The following is a 25,688-nucleotide window of genomic DNA, read 5'->3' as shown; positions in this document are numbered from 1 at the left end:
ATGGAGTCTACTCATAAGGCTGGCTCTGGTTTATGTAATAATTACTTACCTTTCAAAATATAAGGAGACTGAGCGACATGTTCATCACCATAAAGGACCTCTATCTTCAGCCCTTCACTGACAGTTTCATACATCCTATATCGCATCAAAAATGTCCCATCATTCCTGTCCAAAGGTTTAGGGATGTGAATCCGAACTAACTCTTTAGGTGAGAGAGATTTGATTACTACTTTGAATAGTGTTTGGCCTGAAAGAAAAAAAATATATAAGTAATTCTACTATTTCATGATTATTTTGTTTTACTAATTATTGGGTAAGTGTCTTTATGCAGAAGTTATTTTTTCAGTACTATCAATGGTAAACAAAATTATTTTAGTTTGGAAGATCCTTGAGGCCAGGAACTACGTTTGATTTATGTCTCAAAACCAAGGATCTGATTCAACATTTGATTCCTTAGTCATTCAATAAGATTGATTGAGTGAACAAAATCATTGAATAAAATAATTCTTAAAAAAACAAGGAAGAGATTAATTTTTTGCCTATTTGATCTTTTCTCCTTTGTGTAGGTTTAAAAGCCCAGGTAGTTAAAAATCCATAAACTTTTAGGATGACATAGCTCTAAGGCAATCTAACTTACTCCTTATAAAGTATGCACAAGCTTTCTTTGTAAACCATTTTAATACCTAATAAACCTCAATTCTGAAGAAATTTCCTTTTTATTAACCCAAATTTCAAGCTATACTTCCAAGCCCATTTCCTTAAGTAGAGAGAGATTATAGCTAGTTACTAGACTCTGCACAAATGCAACACACTCATACGTACACACAAACTCACATACCTTTGTAAATACTAGAGTTTACTTCTCTAAATTTGTTTCCTCAAGTTGAAATGAAACAGTTATACTAGGATGATCTACTAGGATGATCTAACAACCTTTTCAAACCCAGAATTCTGTGGGTTTTCTTTTCCAGGATAGACAATACCTACTTAGCAAACTTTCCCTTCTCTTTTTGCAGTATATTAGCTGACTTTTCAGGCTTTGAAACAATATTGTTGCAGGAATAAATGTTGGGACTTCTTTCTTCAGAGAGTACAGTGGACATACCTGCACTCAGTACAGATCTGATCCTCAGGAGCTTTAAGAATAAAGATCAGTTAATGTCTTAACCACAGTTAATCACCTATCAAAGGAATTGTTAAAAAAAAAGTGGTGAATCCTCTGAAATACACAGTCCTAGTACACAATAATTTGTGATCAAACAGTCTTTCATCTCACACTATCATATTTCATAATATTCAAATATTAAGCATATTTTTTGTTTTTTAAAATTAATTTTTATCGGAATATAGTTGCTTTATTTTTTAATTTTATTGTATTAAGCATATTTAACATATATTTTTGAAATTACTAAAGAAAAAAGTTTGTTCCTCCTATTCTTAGTTTCTAAATCTAGTGAGTGATGTTTCTACTTTTTTTGATCTTCAAGGGTATCATTTTTTCTTGTGGGTCAGAAAAAAATGTTTCTCAGTCTCTTCAATTTAGTAATAGTAATGTAGTATCTGACATATTGCTACTACATAATTAAGTACCAAACACATGCATTTTAGGATTCTTGAAAGAAGTGTGATAAAATTATGAAAGACATCTGCTAAAAAAAATGAACTATAACAGATAAATGTAAGGGATTTATTAAAAAAAGAGTAATAACTTAATGTGAAATTATTATAAATGTTGGCCAATTACCTGAAATGCTTAATGAAACATGTAAGTTATTGCTTTACGTTATTTCCCGCTTAAGTTTCAGAAAGGCAATGTGGTATGGTAGACTGAAAATCAGGAAGGCAGAGCCTGGAGACTAAAAAGCCACCATTCTCTCCCCAGACTGGAAACAGGACAGAAAAGTCTTCTTATCTCCTATCAAATAGTGCTATTCTCCATAAGTTTATGATTTTTAAATAAACAAAACAGATATAAGACAAGCATATTAATGACTATGTGATATTTTGGAAGGAGCTGGATTTACAAAAGAAAACTATCTCCAAAACACTTCATTATTTTTAAATTGATCACACTAAAATAGAAATAAGCAATTCCAACATCATAAAAGAGAAAATGAGAAGAATGCCATTTCAAATTGCTTCAGATAGAAGGTACGTGAATTCTCATTTGCCCTGGGGGCTAATATAATGGAACAGAATCAAGCTCAGCTTGAGCTTTTCTATTCCACAGATCCACACTTGTTTAGGAAAGATAGCTAATTGAATGAGAATGCAGTGACTAAAGGAGACAAAAGGAGGTTGGCAGTATCAAAGCCTTACATCATTAGAATCAGAAATTTTGCAGACTTTTGATATGGAAAGAACACATTTTTAAAAAATTCACTTACTTAGCCAGGGGGACTGGGCCAGTCCCTGAGCTTGAAATTTTCATATGCATTTTCTTATTTATTTCCTCCAAGAACTTGTGAGGAAGGTATTTGCCACCCCATTTTACAGATCAGGAAGCCAAGGCTCCCTTGAAGAATTTAAGTATATACCTTGCCCAAGGTCTCATACCTATGAGTAGCAGAGCCAAAATTTGCACACAGCTTGAATCTTTCTTCTTTCAAAGCCCATTCTGAATCCAACTTGTCACATTGTGTAATGTTAACATACAGGTTCCCAAAATTCATAGTTGGAGAAATAACCTCTGACATTCCTGGTACAATGGAGTCAGCACCTCCCTTGTTGTTTAGGAATTTTATTAAGGCTCTCTACAGCTGCAACAAAAGTGTTGACTCCATCTGGCCAAGGGAACAGAGTCCCTGAAGGCCAACTTGTTACACCTTGAGGCTAAATGGAAATCCTCCCAAATGTCTGGCTGCCTGCTTACCATGCATACTCTATAGGATCTTAGTGAAAACTGGTTCACAGTGATCATATTACCAGTGATTTGATAAAAGGGAAAGACCATTGAACTAGATATTGAAAGGGTTGGGTATCTGGTTTTGACTCTGATCCTTATCCACTGTAGGACCACAGGAAAGACATTTATTTTCACTAACCTGGTTTCTTATAGAAAAAGTGAAGAGAATAGTATCTACCCTTCCTACCTCACAGGATGCTTAAGGAGAGCAAATTAAACACGGCACAGTTCAAAACACTGAAGTGCTACACAACTAGGAGGTAAGATAAGTTTATGAAGATATCATTACTGATGAAGGTAGAGGATGACTGAGGAGAAAATGAGTACTTGTATCCTGCCATCCTGACATACTCCAACCACCCTCTCTCCACCCCTTCTTTCTTTTCTTCTACAATAGTTACTGAGCAACTTTGCCGGGTATTATGTTAGATGCTGGGAATATAACAGTGGCAACAGGTTCTGCCTACATTCATAATAGAAGGAAATAATCTAAGTCAGACATTAGTGAAAATAAAGATATAAATTGGTTTTTTTCCTCATTCAAGGTCACAAGGGATTGAGTAGGATAGTCAAATAGTTAGCATAGAAACCCCATTAGGGAATTGTAGATAGAGAGGGAAATTTAGGGGGCTTTGGGAGACCACAGTAAGATTAATGATCACTCAAGAAAGTAATGGGAAAATCCTGAAACAATGTGGGCTTGCTTGACTCATAAAGCAGAACAAGTTGCTTAGCATCAAAGCCAGATTGGCTTGCTTAACAACAAAATCAAGCTAACTTGATTAGCTACAAAATCATGCAACAGAAGCACGAGACATGCCCCAAAACAATAAAACAATAGTAGCATGAGACCTACATCCTGTCCAGTGAGCTCAGTAAGTTAATGACCCCCAAAACATGCTTTTTGCCTGATGCCCTAAAAACAATAAAACAATAGTGGAGAATAAGGCCTACAACCTGCCTAGTGGTGTCATCAAGTTAATGACCCCCAGCACATGCTCTGTGCACACACAAAAAAACAATCATTTATGGAAATGTGACATCTACCCAAGAGAGACAAAGAAGGTCTTCTCCCCGTCCCCTGTCTTCCTGTGATTATAAAACTGTAACCCATTAAGCACTCAGGGGAGAGCAACTTGCCTGCCCACTTGTAAGCCTCACAAGTGTTCTATTCTAATTAATCACTTCTTATCTATCACTTTGCCTTTGCTGAATTCTTTCTGTGTTGAGACATAAAGGACCAGCCTCCTTGGAGCCCCCTGAAACGACACCTATCAGTTTCAAAAGGGCATGGACATTTTTCATAAATGATATATTTTTTAAAAATTACATTTTCTAACTGTTGAAACTCATTTTTGCACATTAGATTTGTAAATGTTTAAGACTCTTCATATGTTGGGAAAATTACTTTCCAGAACCATTTGACCAATTGTGCTCCCACCAGCGGAGGATGTAGGTCATTGTCTGAGAGTATCTCATTAGCAGCTTTGAGTATTACCACTTAAAATTTTTTTGCCATTATTTTTAGATTAAAAAAATGGAATTTTATTTGAATTTATAGTTCTTTCATTAAAAGTAAGGTTAACAGTATTTCCTTTTGGATCATGTAACTTTCCTTTTTCATGTATAAATTAATTTTTTCCTTAGTTTTCCATCTTCTTTCTAAAGTCCTCCCCCATTTATGACATTATAAAATTAATTTTAGAAAACAAAGAAAACTATAAAGAAGAAAATACACCTCATGGTGAAAGACTGAATCTGGGTTTAAGAATCTTTTTTTCTGATCCTTAGGGCCAAGGAGAGTCTTTCTAAAACTGAAAAAAAAAAGTACTCAGTTTTCCACCGGCAGCGGAAGGGGCACTGGGTATTCTGATTGTCTCTTTGTTGATAAAACAGGGTGCCAGTTAGCAAGACATAATTTAGACATAAATTATCAAATCCTGACTGGCAACAACTTGAAACTAGCGGGACAAGTTGTAAGACGTTGCAAAGGTAAGATATTAAAGAGAACGTGGGAGGATGATTGGGCAGAAGGGATTCAGGACGATATCCACCCTCGGTAGAGGTAAAACCTAATGCGTTCTGAGTTTCGCTAATTCCTGCAATCTGCTTTCAAGAACTCAAAACTCTAAGAAAATAACCTAGTCTGCAAAACTGCCTCCTTTCTGCCTACTGCTCTGATATTTCCTTTGTGTAGGAGGGAGCTGTTTCAAACCCATTAGGCCTAAGCAGTGTAACCCCATCCGATTCTTGGGCTTGATGACTCAACGCGTGAAGGCACTCCCTGCAAGCTGTGACAGATCAGACAACTAGTCAGGGGTGGAAAGACCATCTCCAACTTGAGACTCACACTGCATTCATTAACACCCTGGGCGCCATCCATTCGGAATGTCAGTCCTTGCACGTTAACTAAGGAAGGGCCCTCGGAGTTCATTTATTCATTCAGCAGACTCTTGTTGCAACTGCCTCCCGCCTTCGGGTCCAGGGAACGGGGAGAGAAGAGGAAGTGACCGGACTCGGGGGAAGGACGCCACGCAGGTGGCGGGCGGATTCCCGAGAGGCGCGGTCGCGGCGGGGACGCGCGGCGGGGACGGAGGGGAGCGGGCAGCTGAGCGAGGGAGGCCCGCGGCCGAACGCTACCTGGGGGCGAGCGAGTGAGGTTTTGGCCCTCCGAGTTGACGGCCTGCAGGTAGAAATAGCGGACGGGCAAAACGACGCCCGCCCGCAGCCCGGGCCCCCACACCAGGCTCTGCAGCGCGCTGACCGGAGCCTCGGGGGCCCCCGCGGCCACGAGCAGGGCGAGCTGCAGCGGTAGCAGCGGAACCAGCGGGAGGCGGCGCATGGTCTCCAGGCCGCTGCGGTCCAGCTCGGCTGCGGCGGGGAGGGGACGGGAGCGCGGCGGCCAGAGCTGGGCCCACCCCGGGGCGGGCTGTGCGCCGCCGCCCGCCGTCCCGCCTCCGGCCCCCTTCCGGCCGGAACGCGAGGGCGCGCCACAGGCGACTGCGTCAGGCGCTGCCGGGGGTCCGCGATGGACTCGTCACTTCCCCCACCCCCCCACCCCCAGCCGCGCAGGGTTGAGGACCAGGGTCGAGAGGCGGACACTGAGACCAGGGTGCTTGAGGCTGCACCCGGCCCCCACCTCTGGTTGCTGGAGTTTGGCACCTGTTTAGTGGAAACCGTCTTTTGAAGAACGCAAACACAATGGTGATTGCTAGGGGACCAGAGAAAAGGCCCAGCGGCGAACAGCTTTGAAGAGTTTAGGGAAATGCCTTCAAACAAGGAATTTCACTGGGTTTACGAGACGCTGAGCAAATATCACTCCCCTGATCCCCTACAAGACCAAATCTCCCAGCCCTTTTGTTCACATTAGCACCAAATTTTATTACCTATCTCCTGTTTGTTTTCTGCTCAGCAGTCTCCCTCACTGGACTGTGACTCTCTCCATTCTCCCTAATCCCCTAACCCTAACTTCCCTTCTTTCAACAAGTGTTTGCTGAGCATCCACTGAGTTTGGGCCAAGCCTCAAGCCAGGAGCCAGGAGCTGGGCACTGGAGTAGCAGAAGTCACGGTTGAGGCTGGTGGGTGAGCGTCACCTCAAAGTCAGAAGCTGCTGTCCCCTGTAATTGATGAGGAATGATTGGTCTTGATTACTCCTCAGATGCTGAAAGTTGGATCTGGGAAGAGACTGGCAAGGGCCCTATTAGCGGGAAGCCACTGTCTGCCTCTCTTTTCGGACCATCTTATCTATATTAGTTAATTATTTTTCCTTCTTTTATCTGTTTATGGTTTTAATCTATTCAAAGGAAATAAAAGTTCTTCGCAGGCTGGGTGAGCCAGGGAAAATTCACGTACCAGTATGGACACAGGATTTCTTTCTTTTTTAAAAATTTATTTATGGCTGCGTTGGGTCTTCATTGCTGCACGCAGGCTTTCTCTAGTTGTGGCGAGCGGGGGCTACTCTTCGTTGCAGTGTGCGGGCTTCTCATTGTAGTGACTTCTCTTGTTGTGGAGCATGGATTCCAGGCACGCAGGCTTCAGTAGTTGCAGCACACAGGCTCAGTAGTTGTTGCTGCCGGGCTCTAGAGCCCAGGCTCAGTAGTTGTGGTGCACAGGCTTAGCTGCTCCATGGCATGTGGGATCTTCCCAGACCAGGGATCGAACCCTTGTCCCCTACATTGGCAGTGGATTCGTTTTTTTTTTTTTTTTCTGGTACGCGGGCCTCTCACTGTTGTGGCCTCTCCCGTTGCGGAGCACAGGCTCTGGACGTGCAGGCTCAGCGGCCATGGCTCACGGGCCCAGCCGCTCTGCGGCATGTGGGATCTTCCCGGACTGGGGCACGAACCCGTGTCCCCTGCATCGGCAGGCGGACTCCCAACCACTGCGCCACCAGGGAAGCCCGGCAGTGGGTTCTTAACCACTGCGCCACCAGGGAAGTCTCTGGAACAGAGACTGCATCCTCCTGATAGTTTCTTAATCCAGAGTCACCAAAATCAGGCCCTTGGGCTGCTCAGCATTCCCGCTATGACCAAGGTTTACCAGGGCAAAATCTTTACCATATTTTCCCCACTTCTCTTGACCTATTTTAATAATGCTGAGCAGAGTTTGTAGATAGTGTTCTTTGTACTTTGGAAAAATTTTCAGAAACCAATAGTAAAGCACTGATAAATTGCAGGGCTAAAGTGTAGCATTACTTGGCATTACTTTCACTGCTAAATTTTATTTTCTGGGAGTGTCTGCATACTTTAAATTGAAAAATTTGCTCTGCTCTAGCTATCGCTTAAAAGGTTGTTTGGAACACATTGTGTTTGCGTTCTTTCAAAATAAATATTAAATTTTTTATTCAGAGAAATAATCTGAGGTTTAGCTGGTACTGGATGATAGTAGAATATGGCCTAATAACATTCCATCCAAAAACAACAGAATACAGTTTCTTCTCAAGTGCTCATGGAACATTCTCCAGGATAGATCATATCTTGGGTCACAAATCAAGCCTTGGTAAATTAGAGAAAATTGAAATCGTATCAAGTATCTTTTCTGACCACAACGCTATGAGACTAGATATCAATTACAGGAAAAAATCTGTAAAAAATACAAACACATGGAGGCTAAACAATACAGTACTAAATAGTCAAGAGATCACTGAAGAAATCAAAGAGGAAATCAGAAAATACCTAGAAACAAATGACAATGAAAACACGATGACCAAAACCTATGGGTTGCAGCAAAAGCAGTTCTAAGAAGGAAGTTTATAGCAATACAATCCTACCTTAAGAAACAAGAGACATCTCAAATAAACAACCTAACCTTACACCCAAAGCAATTAGAGAAAGAAGAACAAAAAACCCCAAAGTTAGCAGAAGGAAAGAAATCATAAAGATCAGAGCAGAAATGAATGAAAAAGAAATGAAGGAAACAATAGCAAATTTCAATAAAACTAAAAGCTGTTTCTTTGAGAGGATAAAAAAAAAATTGATAAACCATTAGCCAGACTCATCAAGAAAAAAAGGGAGGAGACTCAAATCAATAGAATTAGAAATGAAAAAGGAGAAGTAACAGCTGACACTGTAGAAATACAAAGTATCATGAGAGATTACTACAAGCAACTATATGCCAATAAAATAGACAACCTGGAAGAAATGGACAAATTCTTAGACAAGCACAACATTCTGAGACTGAAGCAGGAAGAATTAGAAAATATAAACAGACCAATCACAAGCACTGAAATTGAGACTGTGATTAAAAATCTTCCAACAAAAACCCAGGACCAGATGGCTTCACAGGGGAATTCTGTCAAATATTTAGAGAAGAGCTAACACCTATCCTTCTCACACTCTTCCAAAATACAGCAGAGGGAGGAACACTCCCAAACTCATTCTACAAGACCACCATCACCCTGATACCAAAAACAGACAAAAATGTCACAAGTAAAGAAAACTACAGGCCAATATCACTGATGAACATAGATGCAAAAATCCTCAACAAAATATTAGCAAACAGAATCCAACAGTACATTAAAAGGATCATACAACACGATCGAGTGGGATTTATCCCAGGAATGCAAGGATTCTTCAATATATGCAAATCAATCAATGTGATACGCCATATTAACAAATTGAAGGAGAAAAACCATATGATCATCTCAATAGATGCAGAAAAAGCTTTTGACTAAATGCAGCACCGATTTATGATAAAAATCCTCCAGAAAGTAGGCATAGAGGGAACCTACCTCAACATAATAAAGGCCATATATGACAAACCTACAGCCAACATTGTTCTCAATGGTGAAAAACTGAAACCGTTTCCTCTAAGATCAGGAAAAAGACAAGGTTGTCCACTCTCACCACTATTATTCAACATAGTTTTGGAAGTTTTAGCCACAGCAATCAGAGAAGAAGAAGAAATATAAGGAATCCAAATCAGAAAAGAGGTAAAGATGTCACTGTTTGCAGATGACGTGATACTATACAAAGAGAATCCTAAAGATGCTCCCAGAAAACTACTGCGGCTAATCAATGAATTTGGTAAAGTTGCAGGATACAAAATTAATGCACAGAAATCTCTTACATTCCTATATACTAATGATGAAAAATCTGAAAGAGAAATTAAGGAAACACTCCCATTTACCATTGCAACAAAAAGAATAAAATACCCAGCAATAAACCTACCTAAGGAGACAAAAGACCTGTATGCAGAAAACTATAAGACACTGATGAAAGAAATTAAAGATGATACAGATGGAGAGATATACCATGTTCTTGGATTGGAAGAATCAACATTATGAAAATGACTATACTACCCAAAGCAATCTACAGATTCAATGCAATCCCTATCAAACTACCAATGGCATTTTTCACAGAACTAGAACAAAACATTTCACAATTTGTGTGGAAACACAAAAGACCCTGAGTAGCCAAAGCAATATTGAGAAAGAAAAATGGAGCTGGAGGAATCAGGCTCCTGACTTCAGCCTATACTACAAAGCTACAGTAATCAAGACAGTATGCTACTGGCACAAAAACAGAAATATAGATCAATGGAACAGGATAGAAAACTCAGAGATAAACCCATGCACATATGTCACCTTATTTTTGGTAAAGGAGGGAAGAATATACAATGGAGAAAAGACAGCCTCTTCAATAAGTGGTGCTGGGAAAACTAGACAGCCACATGTAAAATGATGAAATTAGAACACTCCCTAACACTATACACAAAAATAAACTCAAAATGGATTAGACACCTAAATGTAAGACCGGACACTATAAAACGCTTAGAGGAAAACATAGGAAGAACACTCTTTGACATAAATCACAGCAAGATCCTTTTTGACCCACCTCCTAGAGTAATGGAAATAAAACCAAAAATAAACAAATGGGACCTAATGAAACTTAAAAGCTTTTGCACACCAAAGGAAACCATAAACAAATGAAAAGACAACCCTCAGAATGGGAGAAAATATGTGCAAATGAAGCAACTGACAAAGGATTAATCTCCAAAATTTACAAGCAGCTCATGCAGCTCGATATCAAAAAAACAAGCAACCCAATCCAAAAATGGGAAGAAGACCTAAATAGATATTTCTCCAAAGAAGATATACAGATTGGCAACAAACACATGAAAGGATGCTCAATATCACAAATCATTAGAGAAATGCAAATCAAAACCACAATGAGGTATCACCTCACACCAGTCAGAATGGCCATCATCAAAAAATCTACAAAAAATAAATGCTAGAGAGGGTGTGGAGAAAAGGGAACCCTCTTGCACTGTTGGTGGGAATGTAAGTTGAAACAACCACTACGGAGAACAGTATAGAGGTTCCTTAAAAAACGAAAAATAGAAGTACCATATGACCCAGCAATCCCACCGCTGGGCATATACCCTGAAAAAATAATAATTCAAAAAGAGCCATGTACCACAATATTCATTGCAGTTCTATTTACAATAGCCAGGTATGGAAGCCACCTAAGTGTCCATCAACAGATGAATGGATAAAGAAGATGTGGCACATATATACAATGGAATATTACTCAGCCATAAATAGAAACAAAATTGAGTTATTTGTAGTGAGGTGGATGGACCTAGAGTCTGTCATACAGAGTGAAGTAAGTCAGAAAGAGAAAAACAAATACCGTATGCTAACACATATATATGGAATCTAAAAAAAAAAAATGGTTCTGAAGAACTGGCGGCAGGACAGGAATAAAGACACAGACGTAGAGAATGGACTTGAGGACATGGAGAGGGGGAAGGGTAAGCTGGGACGAAGTGAGAGAGTGGAATGGGCATATATACGTTACCAAATGTAAAATAGATAGCTAGTGGGAAGCAGCCGCATAGCACAGGTAGATCATCTTGGTGCTTTGTGACCACCTACAGAGCTGGGATAAGGAGGGTGGGAGGGAGGTGCAAGAGGGAGGAGATATGGGGATATATGTATATGTATACCTGATTCACTTTTTTATAAAGCAGAAACACCATTGTAAAGCAATTATCCTCCAATAAAGATGTTAAAAAAATATGGCCTAATAAATTAGATAACACGTGGTAACACTATTTTTGAGAACAGATCAAGGAAGCCATATAATTGTATCTGAACACTTGTTTAGCTGTACTGAGTCTATAGCAACCTGTTTTCTTTCTCATCCTAATCCATATCTTAAAAGGTATATCTCTTCAAATCAACCAATGCCTTGACTAGATTCTTTATAATAAATCAAATATAATTCACTCAACAAACATTTATTCCATGCCTACTATGTTTTACACATTATACTTTGACTTCACAGCTCCTGTGGTTTAGTGGAGAAGAAAGACAAAGAGGAAATGTAAATAGTGTTATAGGTGCTAAAACGTGGGTGTCAAGAACTGTATAGTGTCTGAGATTTTACCCTATTTACAAGCTAATAAGTTAGTCTGTTACTGTTTCATGGATGCTGTCAAAAGACACAAGACTCCTGGGTCAGAGACAAAGAACAATATTATTCATTGTAAAAGCAGTAACCAGAGCTTGTTTTGGTTTGTGTTGGATCCCCATGTCTCTTGTTATATGCTGAAATGAGTTCCTCAATAATTCATATGTAGAGGTGTTAACACTAGTACCTCAGAACATCACTGTATTTGGAGACAGTACCTTTAAAGAGATGATTAAGTCAAAAGCAAGTCATTAGGGTGGGCCCTAATCCAATCTAACTGGTGTCCTCGTAAGAAGAGGAAATTTGGGCACACAGAGAGACACCAGGAGTTCTTGGTTACAGGAGACAGACCATGTGAGGATGCAGTGAGAAGGTAGCCATCTGCAATCCAAGGAGAGAGGAGTCAGGAGAAATCAAATTTGATCTTGGACTTCTAACCTCCAGAACTGTGAGAAAATAAATCTTGCCATTTAAGCCAATCAGTCTGTGGAATTTTGTTATGGTGGCCCTAGCAAACGAATACACTCTCTCCACCCACCTCCCCCCCAACAAAAGTCCTGTGGGGACAATGCAAAAGACCTGTCCTGGATGCCTGAAGTGAGTTGCATTACAAGAGATACACTCTAAATTCAGGGGCTTACCATTTTTAGAGTAAGGGGAATTAAGTCTGTTCTTTGTCAGTGGGGAGATGTTTTCTCATCCCTCTAGGATGCTTGCTGCAAACACACCCTGTACCTTTACACTATGGGTAAAGAATAGTCAAGAACTTACATTCTTGGCATTCCCAGCAAAAATGTTCAGATATGTCCAGGGCCCATGGCAGATTGCCTCTACCAACATAAGTACATCAGATGAGGCCCAGTTAACCCAAACTTGGGAGAACTGAGATGCTTTCTGAAAGAGATGACATCTATGCTGACTCATGAAGGTCAAATAAAAATTTGCTGCAGGAAGAGGGGGAGAAGGGCATTCCAGGCAGGAGAAAAGTCATGCACAAAAGTTGAAATAAATGACACACTTCAAGAAGTTTTCTGTTCCCTTTCACATTCATCTATATATTGAGTTCCAATCTCAGACACCTAGAATTACAGTCTGTGTGTGACTCTGGAAGGTCAACATTCAATATGTATGCTTTTATGAATTGCACTGGCCCCTGGAGTCTTCACATTAAAGCTATGTAAAATTCACAGCTATTGATTATTCACTCAGTTCATCATTTTCTACCTTTTCTAGAAACTGTTCCTCTTTTTTTTTTTTTTTTTTTTAATATACTACACAATCCAGAGTTAACAGTGAGGCTTTGCGAAACATGACCTTAACCCATGGCCATAGTTGATTGGTCCATAGTTTAGGACCTGCCTCATACTGAACCAGTCGGAATCTTTTCCTTGGGAGTTTAAAATCAGGGTTAAGAGATTTCAATTTGTAACTATTCTCTTAAACAGAGGCAACGTAAACGTCATGTTTTTTGCCTTTTAAACTGAAAATGGAGGAGAAATATAGAAAACTCTCTGGGTTTTCTATACAGTGCACTATAGAGGCTTGGTACAGTTCATAAGCAGCATCTTTGCCCTTGGTTTCTGGGATATCCCTGTGTCATTATAATAAATTCATCTTTTAACATTAGAGAATTGTCTAATTTTCAATGTTATTAATAAAAACCTTACTTGGGCTTAGACAAGCTTAGATCTCATAAAAATTCATAAAAATTTATTTTTGATTATTTCAGTAATATTTATTCAGCACCCACTTTTTGTCATGCATTCTGCAAGGTGCTGGGGATATAAACGCAGTGGCTGCCTTTCCATACATTACAGTTCCAAGGGTGGATTTTAGATTATGAGACAACTGGTTTAAATATTAACTTGCATTTAGAATCAGAATACAGGTGTATTTCCTCCTAAAACACACTACTTATTGGTCCAGTCTGAATCAGGCACTCATTCCTGAACCAATCAATTGTGCTCAGACTCTTAGGGTCTTGTAAGAACATTGATTCTTCCACAGTGAAGATGTGGTGGTGGTGGTGGTGGTGGTGGTGATGGGGTGTCAGTTGGAGAATGGAATTGCCAAAGAAAAGAAAGAAGTGTCTACTGAGAAGACAATCATATCAACCACCACTGCATACCTCCAAAGCATTTCTAGAAGTACTTCTGAGTTTACTCTAGACTGCAATGACAGCATAATCTGGAAAGGATGGATGGGATAGAAAGCATGGGCTCAGAGGGAAAATTAGTGCTAGCATTTATTTTATTAAAACACAATGTTTCCTAAAAGTTCTCAACACAAGGAAAAACACAATTTTCTTCTTCTTCTACCCCCGTTCTTTTTGTATCTGTATGAGATGATGAATGTTAATTAAACTTATTGTGACAATCATTTGGCAATATAGGTAAGTCATGTCATTATGCTGTACACTTTAAACTTATACAGTGCTGTATCTCAATTATATCTCAATACAACTGAAAAAAAAACCCCACAATTTTTCACAGACTGTAGTACAAATATTAATTTTCTAAAAGAAAATAACTTATTAAATATTCTCCTGGATAGTAAATCTTTTTAAAAAATTGTCTCTCATTTTTTATCTGTATACCCACTGATAAAATATTCTAAGTGCATAAATACAATCATAATTACACACACACATAGATACCTATGTATACCCATGTGTGTATATATTTATAGTTTCTTTTTTGGAGGGGTCTTGGCTACCTCTTCTCTCTCTTTTCTGCTGTTCTTGAACATACATCCCCACCTCACCCCCCCAGTCTGGCCACAAAACAACCAACATTAATAGCCTAGTATGTAGCCCTCCATAACATACACATGCATATGCAGGTTTCTTGGTTAATGCTTTACAAAAATGAGATTTTGTATTTCTCAGTCAATAGTACCTCACGCAAATTCTTCTGAGTCAACTTGTATAGTTATACCTTATTTTTTTAATGGTTTCATCATATTACATATGTGGGTGTTCATAATATATTGTCACCTCTTATTAGGTATTCACTTTGTTTCTGGTTTTTGCCACAAAATACATTGTAGCAATACAAATGATTATGTGTAACTCTATGCATATTAGTGCTTTTTATTTCTATTGGAGTGGTTTCTGGGGCAAATAAATATGATTCAGCCAGCATCCTGATTCTGCATCTTCCTGGTCATAACAAGGACAGAAGCTCCCATGGCAGTCCAATAATCTATGGCATGGTTTTAGGAATTGGACCTAGAATTTCAGCGTAATGTTTATCCCCTGAGCCCTACCAATGTGTTTCTGAGCAAAGAATATATGCTTTAATAAATCCTTTTCTATTTGAACCACCTAGAGAGGATTATATTGTCTACAACTAAAAATCCTAGCTGATCTAATGTATTTTAAATTTTAATAAAGGACAGTAAAAATATTTTGAATAAAATACTGCTCATATTCAAGATGATGACACTCTCCTGTCCTTGGTAGAGAGATGGCTTTGGGTTCCTCTTCTAGAAAAGATAAAAGATTAGTACAAATCTACTAATTTGTTTAGCAGGAATTAACATTGCATGTCTTACATTTCAACTGGAAAGGTCTGCTTATCTTTCATAAGTGCTACTGGGCAGTAGATGGCCCAACTCCACGGGGCTTCCTCTTCCTTTATAAGTGTGAGAACTCTCAGAGAGAAATGCCAGACCCTCCTCATTCCTCCTCTCTTTTGCAGCCAAGTACATTGATCTCCACTTATGGTTGGTTGCTTTTTGGTACAAATGGAAGGAGAAGAGAGAAGGAGTCATTGTTTTCTAAAACCACTCATATGGCTGATCTTATTCAATAGCCACCAGTAAGATTTATTTGAATACTTTCGTCCACCACACTCCACCCCCCATTTTCTTTTTTGTATTCTTCCTGAAACTTTCACACTTAAAAATAATCATTTGAGGATGGGAATAAAAACCAAGTCAAATAATGCATCTATTTAAATCATTTATTTCAACACAGGCATTGTTTCAAATTTGTACCTTGTCTTGTAACACATTTCATATCTAGGGAACAGGTTTGAGAACAAGTACATAAAAGGATTATTTGACAACATTTTAAACAAAAGTGCTTAAGGCTTATTACATGTTTCAGAAACACAGAAGTGCCAGTCACAAAGAGACTCAAAGTAAAATATTTACATATCTACACTGTACATTTAAATGGGTTATTCTGAAGCATTATTACTATTATTAACAATAAACTCTTAGCAAAAAGGCCTCTTTAACCCTCTGGTATTCAATGGAGTATATTACTTTTATGGACATGTGGATATTCCAGTTTGACACGTAGCTTTACCATAACGTAAGTGGACTTTCTTTCACCACCTCAAGTACAGGCACACATGTACCTCCTACACAAAGCAGATTTTATTAGCCTATCGTCAGCCAAAACCTTGTTAGCAGCAGTTGGAGTTTTATTAACAGCGATGTATTTACAATATAAGGGAGTAAATTATTTAGAGGGAAGTCTCTAAAAATTAAAATAATCTCATTAAGCCCTATTTTATTTTATTATTTTATTTTTAATTTTATTTATTTATTTATTTTTGCGTTACGCGGGCCTCTCACCGTTGTGGCCTCTCCCGTTGCGGAGCACAGGCTCCGGACGCGCAGACTCAGCGGCCATGGCTCACGGGCCCAGCCGCTCCCCGGCATGTGGGATCCTCCCAGACCGGGGCACGAACCCACTTCCCCTGCATCGGCAGGCGGACTCTTAACCACTGCGCCACCAGGGAAGCCCCTAAGCCCTATTTTAAATGGACTTTACATGTAAAATTTATGGCTATAGAAGTCTATCATTTAAACAAGTTAATAATTTACCAGGTACTTATTAATATTGATTTCTTCATTATTTACTCCATTTATGTGACTATTTACTTTAATGATGATTATATATTTTAGAAAACGAGTTATGAGTATAAAAATGACTACTATAAATTATTATAGCTATACCAAAAATGAATATTAAAAAGCAGCAGTTTGTATGTTAAAATACATAGACATTTGCTATACTTCTTTAATGAAGTGTTTTATAAAGGTATAAAATTATAGAAGGTGCTATTTTCATGAATTTTCTGTTTGCTTGACTTTTGAGCCAGACCAACAAGCAAATATTACAAATAGTGCAATGAGCATTGGCCATCAATGACCTTTGAATTCAGATGGTAGATTCTAGTACAGAGAAGCAGGGTCCCAAAGTAGTTGTTTAGCCTGACTTTAATTTACCTAATTGTTGATATAGGCTAAATTCAGTGAAAAATAAGCTAACTTCATCTCACCTTTTGTAACATACATGTAGACTCAGAATATTTACTGAAATAGATTGGTAAATGATCATTTAAAAAACCAAGAATCTTAATATTAAAATATTAACTTCGAATATTTTAAAATTAAATAGAAAACATAGGTCATGGTTTATGAATTTTATTTAAATTATAAGATAAATAGAAAAAGGAAGGTAGAATTTACAAACATACATGAAACAAAGAATAAACTGTTATTTATTCTTCACCATACAAATTTAAATGGAAACGTTTAGAACAGTTGATTTAGAATTCTACTGTCAGTCTCTTTGAGGTCAGGATTGGCCAGAGCTTGAAGTTTAAGACAATGTATAGATTGAAGAAATAGCTTTCATGTAATTACCTCATTTTCCTTAGTTTTGAGTTTCATGGGAACAATGCAAACTAGCTCTGGCATTTTGCTTCTAGGCAAGGCAATGGTTAGGAGGATAATAATAATATAGTCCTTTCTTGCATTTCTATCAGTTCCAAATTTCTGCATACTTCCCCAACACCTATCATTATCCTTAATTTATATGGATGAAACAAACTAGGTGAGAAAAATGGAAACTAAAATGAGGCCAGGAAGCAAATATAAACCAAACAAGATGAAATCCATTCATGCTGACCCTCACAGTACTAAGATCCAGGATAGCATGATTTCTGTAGTTCTAGCAGATTAGCTTCACTGCCACCTGTTTATTGGTCTTTATGCTGATTAGGAGGAGAGAAAACCCCAAAAATTCCGCATGGCAAATAAAGAGTTAGGAAAGCCAAGTTATCAGTGGGTGTGACAAGTTATTTAGTCTAGATAAATTATTGAAGGAATCATAGTGACGAGCCCTTAGAAGTTCTGCCTTCTAATTTCCCAGGGTCTGGTAAATGATCTGGCAAAGAAGCCTGTGAACCCCAAGGTGTCAGATCTGACTTGGTAGTACTTTAGGGACTTGACCAAGGCTACCATTTGCAACTAAAATGTCTCACATGGAAAAAAGTGTTCTATCCTGCAAATAAAGAAAAAATTTAAATGGATGGTTCTGGAGAAATGGAAGAAAAAAGGAACAGTTGCAGAGAGAGCTGCAGTAAGGATGTCAGTCTCATGAAGGGATGTCTGCTTATCTCTACCCCTCAGTTATGTTCCCTTCCTAAGCAGAAATTCTGTGGCAAAGCCACCTTCTGTACCATCCTAGAAACTATTTCAAAGGAATTCCTAGAAGTACTAATGTTCTTTGGCTTACTAGGGATTTACCTCTTCACCTACTATCTCAAGCACTTCAAATATGTGTTTCCCTGGCTCCGCTATGGATAAAACAGGATGTCCTTATAGATATGGCCTTATCTTTGCTCAAAAGAAAAAACCCCAAAAAACCCAAACTCTAAACCTCCTAAATGTTGATGAGTCAGACAGGATAATAATACTTACTCCATTGTTATCACCCTATATTTTATTAAATGCCATGAATATAAGGTATGGAAGAGGCAAGACAGAGTTTTGCTGTTGTGCTGGGATATTAAAGTTGTAAATCACCATGAAAGGTATAAGAAAGTTAGGGGGAAAATAGAGCAGAAAACCAAAACTGGACAGTGAATTAGAGATTAAGTTTGGGCTGAGTGGCAGAAGGCCAAGGATATATACAGGGGAAGAAAACAGCAGAGAATCCCTCTAAACAAGAATTCATTGCTCTAGAATTCAGGAAGTCTATATATAGGGTGTGGAGGGGGAAAAAAAGAGAATTTGGATTGTTTCAGAGCAGGAACTGCCCAGACTAGATATTTTTTTTTTCTAATGTCTGTCCTTTCCGTAGACATACATATTTGCACTTTATTTACATTACAAACTTTTTTTTTTTTTTTTTTTTTTTTTTTTTGCAGTTCGCGGGCCTCTCACTGTTGTGGCCTCTCCCGTTGCGGAGCACAGGCTCTGGACGCGCAGGCTCAGCGGCCATGGCTCACAGGCCCAGCCACTCCGCGGCATGTGGGATCTTCCCGGACTGGGGCACGAACCCGTGTCCCCTGCATCGGCAGGCGGACTCTCAACCACTGCGCCACCAGGGAAGCCCTACATTACAAACTTTTGGTGAAAAGGTTATACATTTTATAGAAAAAGCTTCACAGTTCTGACTCTTTGTCATTTTCATCCAGGTAGTATTCGTCATCCGTGGTTGTGTCTGTGTCACAATCTGAGTCTACTGGATCATCTTCATAGATATTAAGTGGTGCACTTAGAGATAAGCCATCTTTTGGCATCTGATTACTAGGAGAATTAGAACTTGATGACTCTGTTGGGTTAGGAGGGTTAACTACGTCATCTTTCAGGAAGCCAGGGTTCTTAAGAAAACTTGGTTTCCATAATCTTCCTTGTGTGAGTGACCTCTTTACATTCTCCAAGAAAGCCAGTTGTTGTTCTTTCCCAAATATCCCATAGTCAATAGGTCTGGATATAGATGTTGCAGACCTAGGACCCATTTTTGGCCCGCTGTTGTACAAAGCCCAACTTCCATTTTCATCACAGGAGGGTAGTTCAGAAAAAGATTTGAATCTTCGACTGTACCCACTGTTGTTAGAGAATTCATTCCCAAGGGTCAGTTGACTCAGGGCATTGTCAATAGAAGTACTTTCAGAAAAATGACGCTCTCTGAATTTTGGAGGATGACTTTTTCGTAGTAGAGCACCGTGCACATTGATGCTTTTTAAACTCTTTGAATGATAGGGGTGTGGCTCAGGTTCCCACTCCAGAGATGAAGCACTCCTTTGTTGTTGCTGAAAACTGGCCAGTGGCATGCTTACTGTAGATTTCTCTGCAGGCTCCAATTGAAAAGGAGGGTTCAGCCCCCTCTGATGGTCAGGGAAATCTGCTTCCCTGAGGCTGATCAATGAGGGTTGGGCCAGGGCTTCTGACTCTCCTTCCAAAATCTGAGCTACTGTTACATCCTTAGAATTCTCATACTTTAGTTGTGATTCTGAGATTTTTTTAAACTCATTTTGATGTGGCTGTGAAATATTGTTAGACTTCTGATTGCTTAAGTGTGTAGAAGTTTCTCTGTTGGTTATTGCAGTAACCTGGAGAGGGTCCTCGGATTTCTCCACATTTACTCCATCATTACTTAACCTGCTTTCATCTGTGGATTCTGTGGACTTTAACGTAGGCACAGGGGAGTGTGGGTTGCACTCTGGTGTGCCAGGGGATAAGGTGCTAAAGCCAGAATTGTTCCCACTTTGAGGAAAGATAGTAGTTACATGTCTTCTGGGGTATAAATCTTCAGCTGGAAATTTTCTGCTTGCTTTGGACATAACTGCCAATCTGGGTTTAACTGAAGATCTGTTTTCCCCTTTTTCTAGGTCATCCAAGCTTTTTTTACTTTTATTACTTCCTTCAAGAAGTGAAGGTTGATTCCATGCCAACTCCTGCATTTCATCTTTAGCCTTGCTCTCTGTCATATTTACCTCCTGACTTCTTTGAGGTAGTTCTCTGGGTTCAGACTGTAAACTGTCTAAATCTTGTTCACTTGAACAAGTCTTCTCATCAAGCTGTAGTTTATGCAAGGCTGGAGTAAGAGCAAAGACTTGGCTTTCTGAGTCAGAAAGTGGTTTATCAGGGTTTTTTGGGAAATCTTTTCTAATTCCCCCTCTTACTTCCCCAGGCTGCAATCCATTGGAGCTATCATCTATAGCTATACCTGTTATATCTTTCTGAAGACTTCCAGTAGCTGTAATGGTTATAGCACTACTTGTACACTCCCCAGAACTTCTAATAATTTGTGAATTTTCAACATTCTCTTCTGAATGGGCTGGGAGGTTAGAAAAATCACTGTTACCTGATTTAATGGATTGCTGACAATTTTCAGATTTCTCTCTTGTAACTTTTTTTCCCTGAAGCATTAGTGAAGTATACAGGGTTTCACTTCGCAATTTTCCCCCTTTCTCTTTCTTGCTTTGTGAATCACATAAAGGTGTTTTAGCTAAGTTGTGTGGGGAAACCTCTCTAGATTTAGGTTCTCCTTTATGAAGAGAAACATCTGCTTCAATAGAAGCAATTTCCTGTAATGTAGGCTCTGAGGACCTAAAACTTGGTAATTGTAAACCAGTCATATTTTCAGTGGTGTGAGAAAGATGGCTGTTCTCCTGAGCAGAGCTGACCTGCATCTTTAGATCTTTAGAGGAAGGTGTTCCTGACTGCTCGTGTGTAGAACAATTTAGTTTGTCTTTTTCTAAAGCATTAGGAGATATTTCAGTCCCCACTTTAGTTGATTCTGTAAGTGAATCGATATTTTGTGTATACTTTTGAAGAAGGTTACAGAACTTTCTTCTGTGTTTCCTTGGTAGAGTATAGTATATTGAAATCACCTCAAGACATTTCACATTATCTTCATCACCAGAAACAGAAAACATGCTAGTAGTCTTAAATTTATGTAATGTTTTCCCACTTTCTTTGCCTGACAAATCTGCAGAAAAAGGTAAAGGGTGTTCATTTGGATGGGAAAATATACCTGTCCTGGAGGCAGAAATTCTACCATTCTTTTCAGTGCATTCCTGAAAGTATTCCTTCTGGTGGTGTCTTTTGCTTAAAGAACACTCCCGAACAGATGAGTCACTTCCCAGAGGGTTAATGAGTCTCTCCCAAGGCTTTAGTGTTATAATAGAAGCATCTGTATCTGAGACTAAACCTTCTTTTCTTTCATCTCTTCCAGTTGAGGCATATGGCACCCCTGAGGGACATGACACAGCCCTCTTGATGAGGACTTGAAGTGGTCCTTTTCTAACAGAAGCAGATCCAATGTTTGTCATATTTGTCATCTCCTCTGTGGCTTCAGGTGGTATTGAGACTGAGTCTGAAACTACTCCGGAATATTTGCTCTCTGACTCACAAGAACTGGGACTGAATTTGTTTGATGTGTACTTCCCTACTGGATCTTCCACATCATTTTTGATTTGGAATGCAAGTTGCTCATTCCTAAACGAAGAAGGCATTTTCTTACTTTCAGACTTCCTGTTATTGATGAGAAAACTGGCTGATTTTCTTGGTAAGGTACAATAAATTGTGTGAAGCTCAGGAGGCTTGGAATTGCTTTCAGTTCCCTCAATGAGGTTACTGCTGTCACTTGTGGGTATTGATCTACTTTCCGTTTTGCTTAATTTTTCGGTATAGGATATACGTCGTCTTATTTTTCCTTTTCCCTTTCCATCCCTGAAAGGAGGATGTGAATGGCATTTGACAACATCAACCACTTCATTATGTACAGGCATACAATTAACATTACTCTTTTGGTTTTCTGAGAAGCTTAGGGAAAATTGACTATTTTGGTTCTTGCAATCATTGTCTTTTTCTTCTCTTTCTCCCAGAGACAGATCTTTGCTTGAAGGACATTTCCAGGAGAACCCTGCAGTAGAAGGAATCACCAGAGCATCAAGGCAAGAATCATTTGATGGTAAGGAATCTGGTAGTGTACCTGATGACAGATCTAAAGAATCACATGGCACATTGTGGTCGGCAGGTGACTTGCTACAGTTGGTAGAATAAGTTGTGGTACATTGTTCTTCCTTGGTATCTAAAACAGCAGGCTTTTCTGAAGACTGTGCATTTTGATTATCAGTACGTTCAGGACTCCCGTGGTTATTTTTAATAATGTTTGAAATATCTTTATTTCTTACTGTTAATTCCTGGTGAAAACCTTGATTTGGGCTGAGAGAAGGTGATGTTGTTTTGCTTTCCTGAATGAAAGGAAGGGAAGTTGCTGAGCCAAGTTTTCTGTTCCCAGTATAACTCTTATCTTTTTTTAGTTCATTGGCTTTATGAATTTTGGAGATATCTCTCCTGGAAATCTCTCCAGGCAAACTTTTTGAACTTATCGTCGTAGATGCATTAAAAACAAATCTGTTGCTCTTGGCTGAGTCCTGAGAGAGGAAATTTTGAAAATCAGGTAAAGGGTTAGAAATTACTGTCTGTGAAACAAGTTGGGGTATTTCACCTGTCATGGTTGTCTGGTCTATCTTGTTTAGTTGTTTGTCTTTTTCCAAAACAGATCCATTCAAGTCTTTCTCATTATTCACTTCCGTGACCAAGATATTGGGTTGGCTTTCAGTCAGAGGTGGAGAATCAACTGAGTCACTGTTGGTCCCAGTGACTTCTGTATAGTTTCTGATTGGAAGAGAAGCAGGCTTAATTTTCTGCAAAGTGACTGTGGGATTCTGAAAGTTGGGACTCTGAGGATTCCCTCTGTCATCAGGAATCTGTGGGAAGGTAGTTTTGAATGAGGATGCTAGAGTTTGAGCAATTTCAAATGAGTAAGGTTCTTTGTTTATATGTAGTTCCATAGGAGAACTGTCCTGTTGACATTCTAACCCATCAGATTTGATGTGATAGCTTGAACCAGGCATGGGGCAAACATTTGGTGCACTAAAATAAGTAGACTGGTTCCTTTTAACTTGTGACACCTCCATGCTCTCCAGTGTGGATGCCTGAGAATCAAACTGTGAGGGATGTGGCTTCTCTTGGTTTCTGGAAATATTTGTCCTGTACCTAGGAGGAAATGACCCCCAGTGTTGAGAAGGAACACTATGACAATGACCAGCTAAAAATGCACTATTTGCTTCAATGGAGATCATTTCAAAGTCTCTGTCAGAAGAAGTGAATGGTTTCCTGCTTTGATGAAAGTCAGACCAGGAAGAATGTTTTTCCTGTTGGCCCCCAAAAGGACTTGGTCTAAATCTCTGTTCCCTGCTCCATCCAAAGGTATTGCTAAGGAAAGACCCAGTAAATGGGTTATCTTCATGGTAGAACAGCATATTCTCTGAGTTCTCAAATGGGTCAGCACTCATTGCATTATTCATGGGGGCATTTAAACCAACACTTCGGTGAACACTCTGTGGATGGTAAAATTCATATCTCCTATCCTCCTGAAAACACCTGGGATACATATACTGGTCAGCAAGGTCAATTTCCATTGGTGATGGTGCCCTCAGGAACTCTTCCTGGTTCTGCCTATCACTAGAGGAATCTGATCTATTCCATATGATAGATGATAAAGGAGTTCTCTTTGGGCTCTGTTGGTGGCTTGGTGGTATAAACCCAGTCTTGATCTGAGTTGTGGCTGAAAAAGGTAAGCTTCTTGCTGTGAAATACGCTGTAGCTGGTGAGGCTGATTGTTGTCTGCTGTCAAAATACAGAGAAATACTACCAAAAATATTCTTTTGCACATAATCTTCTTTTAAGACTCTGGGTTCCCTTGTTTTGTACATATCACAGATTGTCCTTGTTCTAGGAGAAAAGGTTTTAAAACCTTCCTTAGGGGTTCCTGGTCTTAGGATGTCATAGATAGACATATTAGAAGTTTCATTACAGCAATTTTTGTGCCTTGCTGTGATATTACGGTGTTTATTCCCACTGGAGTAAAAACGACTGAACTGTGTTCTTGATCCATAGTTGAGAGGTGTTCTGGCATCCAATGAGCTTGGAGACTGTTCCTGAGCCAGTTTTCCATCCAAATCATCTAAAACTAAAAGGAGAATATACGTCATTTTTTTGCATAAGATTTTACAGTCTAATAATATTTTGAGTTGTTGAAGGCTCCGCTTGAAGAAACATAATCCCTTATAATTTTTAGATCATATCACCATAAATGTTATGACATTAACTTTGATTATGTCTTTAAGATAGTTTGACTTTTACAAGCCTGTAATGGAAGTTTCTTTTTCATTTTCACACTTTTTCAAATCACACATTTTCAAAGTTGACCTTCCAAAATGTCTTAAGAACATAAAAGCACATTTTCCCCCCCTAACAGTAAATTTTAATCATGGTTTCTAGTGAATCTTTTGTGTCACTAGGTAGCTATAATGTTTCCAATTATGTTTACCTCAGGGGATTGTAAAAGATATGAAAGTCTGTAAATAACATGTGAGTTCTTAGTTGTACTTAGTTGCACACTACTGCCAAAAGTTTAGCATCCAATTTATTAACATACCTATTTGGATGGTAACAGATATATTTTATCATATTCATGTTACAATAAATATGAGTAGATTGTGTATTTTTTTAAGAAATGTTCATTAAAAAAATAAAATCTGACATGAGAAATAAGTTATGGGATTATTTAAATTGCTGAAGAACTTTTTGGTTTACAGAAATCTATCCTTCTGAGTTACATAAAATGGTGCACTTTCTTTGGTTAATTAAAATTATTTGTCATTAAAAATTGTAATTTTAGGGGTTTCCCTGGTGGCACAGTGGTTGAGAGTCCGCCTGCCGATGCAGGGGACACGGGTTCGTGCCCCGGTCCGGGAAGATCCCACATGCCGCGGAGCGGCTAGACCCGTGAGCCATGGCCGCTGAGCCTGTGCGTCCGGAGCCTGTGCTCCGCAACGGGAGAGGCCACATACAGCAAAAAAAAAAAAAAAAAAAAAAAAAAATTGTAATTTTAACTCTTCAATGACAGGGAAAGTGAGGTATATCGGTATCTGAGTGAATGTAAGTGAGACGTACTTATAATATACCAATTATGTTAGGACAGGTGCTGAAGGGGTTTTTGATATCTGCTCTGAATTTTCTCTACTCTCTTTTATTTGTAAGTTGGT

The 25,688-nt window shown here is 39.0% G+C and overlaps 1 protein-coding gene across 24 annotated transcripts in view; it reads right to left on the bottom strand.

The window, feature by feature from the left end:
• The window catches only part of POGLUT3 (protein O-glucosyltransferase 3), a 105,530-nt gene that overhangs the window by 12,956 nt on the left and 66,886 nt on the right, over nt 1-25,688 (bottom strand). For 16 of the 24 annotated variants that reach the window (XM_019941933.3, XM_019941934.3, XM_033862080.2 and 13 more), the window contains one exon: nt 17,244-24,610. In XM_019941933.3, the coding sequence (XP_019797492.1) occupies nt 19,227-24,610 (5,384 nt within the window). In that variant the 3' untranslated portion in view covers nt 17,244-19,226. Of the gene's footprint in view, nt 1-49; nt 248-838; nt 973-1,105; nt 1,137-5,255; nt 5,478-5,545; nt 5,861-17,243; nt 24,611-25,688 lie in introns of those variants that run through there. The other 8 variants (XM_073808248.1, XM_019941948.3, XM_073808249.1 and 5 more) reach the window with 7 other exon arrangements.

The sequence above is a fragment of the Tursiops truncatus genome, chromosome 8, assembly GCF_011762595.2.
Source record: "Tursiops truncatus isolate mTurTru1 chromosome 8, mTurTru1.mat.Y, whole genome shotgun sequence".
NCBI classification, from domain to species: domain Eukaryota; kingdom Metazoa; phylum Chordata; class Mammalia; order Artiodactyla; family Delphinidae; genus Tursiops; species Tursiops truncatus.
The sequence above is the reverse complement of the archived record's forward strand: the minus strand, read 5'-3'. Positions and strand labels throughout refer to the sequence as shown.